The 2,586-nt window shown below is 32.4% G+C and overlaps 1 protein-coding gene across 1 annotated transcript; it reads right to left on the bottom strand.

The window, feature by feature from the left end:
• Nucleotides 1-2,171: 2,171 nt before the first annotated feature.
• Nucleotides 2,172-2,330, bottom strand: Smp_206210 (unnamed protein product; the record flags this gene model as incomplete). The annotated part of the gene is made up of 1 exon (XM_018789563.1): nt 2,172-2,330. One exon carries the CDS (start codon nt 2,328-2,330, stop codon nt 2,172-2,174), a length of 159 nt encoding a protein of 52 aa, XP_018644822.1.
• Between the last annotated feature and the right edge of the window lie 256 nt (nt 2,331-2,586).

Genomic DNA, 2,586 nt, shown 5'->3' with positions numbered 1-2,586 from the left:
CTATGTGCATACTAAGCGGTTTGCTCTAAATAGCGCTTTTATTTAGGAGTCCAAATAAAATTGAACTTTAAATAAGGCTATATCGAGTCAATACTCACAGTATGCACATATGCCAATTACAGACTGACCAGTTGCAGTTCTAAACATCAATAGGAAGATTCAAGCAAACAATACTAAGTGAATTTAAACTTCACCGCATTGTACAAGCAAGTGGCTATTAGGACTCAGTAGCTAAGTGGATAACGCGATGGCGTTTGAAGCGAACGATACTGGGTTCGAGTTTTAGAGTGAACATCAACTGTGAGATGCAGGTTCATGAAGCTGAAGAGTTCCAAATAAGAGAAAACACTCGTCCTGGATTCTACTGCTATCCAATATTCATCTTTGCTTACAAAATTGAACTTTGTCTATCAATGAAGTTCAGAAATTACGTTTAGTTTCATTTGGAATTTGTCATCCAAACATACCTGCATCCCAATGTTGATGTTCATACTAGAACCTAAAACCGCTATCCTTTTTCTTTTAAACGCTCATACATTGTTCGCTTATCTTTTGAGTTCGGACATCGATTATCTTACTCAACAGATATGAAATTACCATTGTAGGGTTGTGAAGATTGTTGATTTTTTTAATTGAGATCATGAATCGACTAATGTTAGATCATCATTGAAAATCTGAATGTACTGGACGGCCGTTTCGTCCTTGTATGGATTTCAGTTTCCTTGTTGTCAATATCAGTCTCATTTATTGGATAAAATATCAATAGTCCAATTTCAAGATCATATTTCAGATCAATCACCTTTGACAATTACATTGGAAGCAGTGGCCAGTGGAGTTCTACCAGATCTGTTGTAGAGATATCATCTCACTGAAGACAATTGGTGAACGGTCGCTCAAAATCGTGGATTGGTTGAAGTTAGACATTAACACCATTGGATGCCGGCTCAGTGATCTATCGGTTAAGGGCTTCGGCTCGAGACTGGTAAGTCCTGGGTTCGAATCTCGCGGGTGCGGGATCGTGGATGCGCACTGCTGAGGAGTCCCACAATAGGACGAAACAGGTCGTCCAGTGATTCCAGGTTTTCCATGGTGGTCTAGCTTCAATTGACTCATGATTTCAACTATGAAAATACTAAATTCTCCACAAAACCCCCTCTGAATTACATTGTTATTGTTATATGAAATCGTTAATATTACTATTATTATTATTCTCATATTTACATAGTTATATTTGTTCACTGTTATATTTATATTTCATTTTATGTTCATATACGCTACTCTATGTTTCCGCCCATCACTCCCCCTCTCTCTTTTTCTCTCCCTTTGTCACCTCATATAACTATTCTAATCAACCAACAATTAAATAAATACTCCCTCATATCTCTTCATTTATAATTTTTTTTGTATTTATCATTTTCTAGATGCAAGCTGTAAGTGGCCTTTCACGAAAGTAACTAACTAAATACTCCTTATGGGGGTTGTTTGTTTGTTTGTTTTCTTTATTTATTTTTAAAAGAAAAAGAGATTGCTTTGATGTTGTTGTTGTTGTTGTCGTTGTCGTTACTGTTATATATGATTATTACGTTTGACAGCTTCTATTTAGTTTTCAACATTTTATTATCGATGTGGTTGATATGTTTGTTTGTTTGTTTGTTTTTTCATTTATTTATGGATATTTCCTTTTTACCTCTACTTATTAGACTACTATACTAGACTATTTATACACACTTGTTCTTTTCGGTTCCTGTTTGTTCTTTTTTTTTTTTAAACCCCCTTATCGTTATTATTACATCATCAAATCATTGATCCATTATTATCTTTAGTCTCATTATTATATTACTATTGTATTGATAATAGGCTTTACTTCTATTCAAAGAGATCTCTTCTTCTTCTTCTTCTTTCCCTCTTTCCTTACTTACTTTCATCATTTAGTTAGTTAGTTTGTTTTAAACTATAAAACAAACTGTTTAAATGAAGAAGAAGAAAAACAAAATATACATATTTAAGGGGGTAACTAAGGTATGTAATTTGATTGAATCCTTTTTCTTAATACTATTCATTGAATTACATACAACAACATATGGCCATCTATTTCATTTATTCATTGTATTTTTTTTTAAAATGAATAATGAACATTGAACTATTTGAGCGGGTTTTCTTTTTGTTTAAATTTAAAAATTTTTTACGGAAGACAATTTATGGATTAGATTTTGTTTTAATGAAACATTGAAATGAGTTAATATTACACTTGTCTTACATATTAAGCATAAAAATGATGGTTTATCCTGAAATAGGTACTTGAAACGGTAATGTTGTTTCAATGATTTCATAGATTTGAGGAGTTTGTGATGAGAATATGTAAAAAAAAATAATAATAATGAAGGATTTTTACAAAACACAATTTTTCTTTGAAGATCTAAGCAATTGAATGATAATGTTTCTATATGTGATACAGTGATGAGTTTGAACCTCGCTGAGAACACCAGTTACCTTGAAACTGTTGATACACTTTACTACTGACAAGTTCCTAGTTTTATCAAATCTTGGTAAGGTTATGATTCCTATCAAGTACCCATAATCATCAAA

The sequence above is a fragment of the Schistosoma mansoni genome (assembly GCF_000237925.1).
Source record: "Schistosoma mansoni, WGS project CABG00000000 data, supercontig 1651, strain Puerto Rico, whole genome shotgun sequence".
Taxonomy (NCBI): Eukaryota; Metazoa; Platyhelminthes; class Trematoda; order Strigeidida; family Schistosomatidae; genus Schistosoma; species Schistosoma mansoni.
This window is presented reverse-complemented; position numbering and strand designations above follow the sequence as displayed.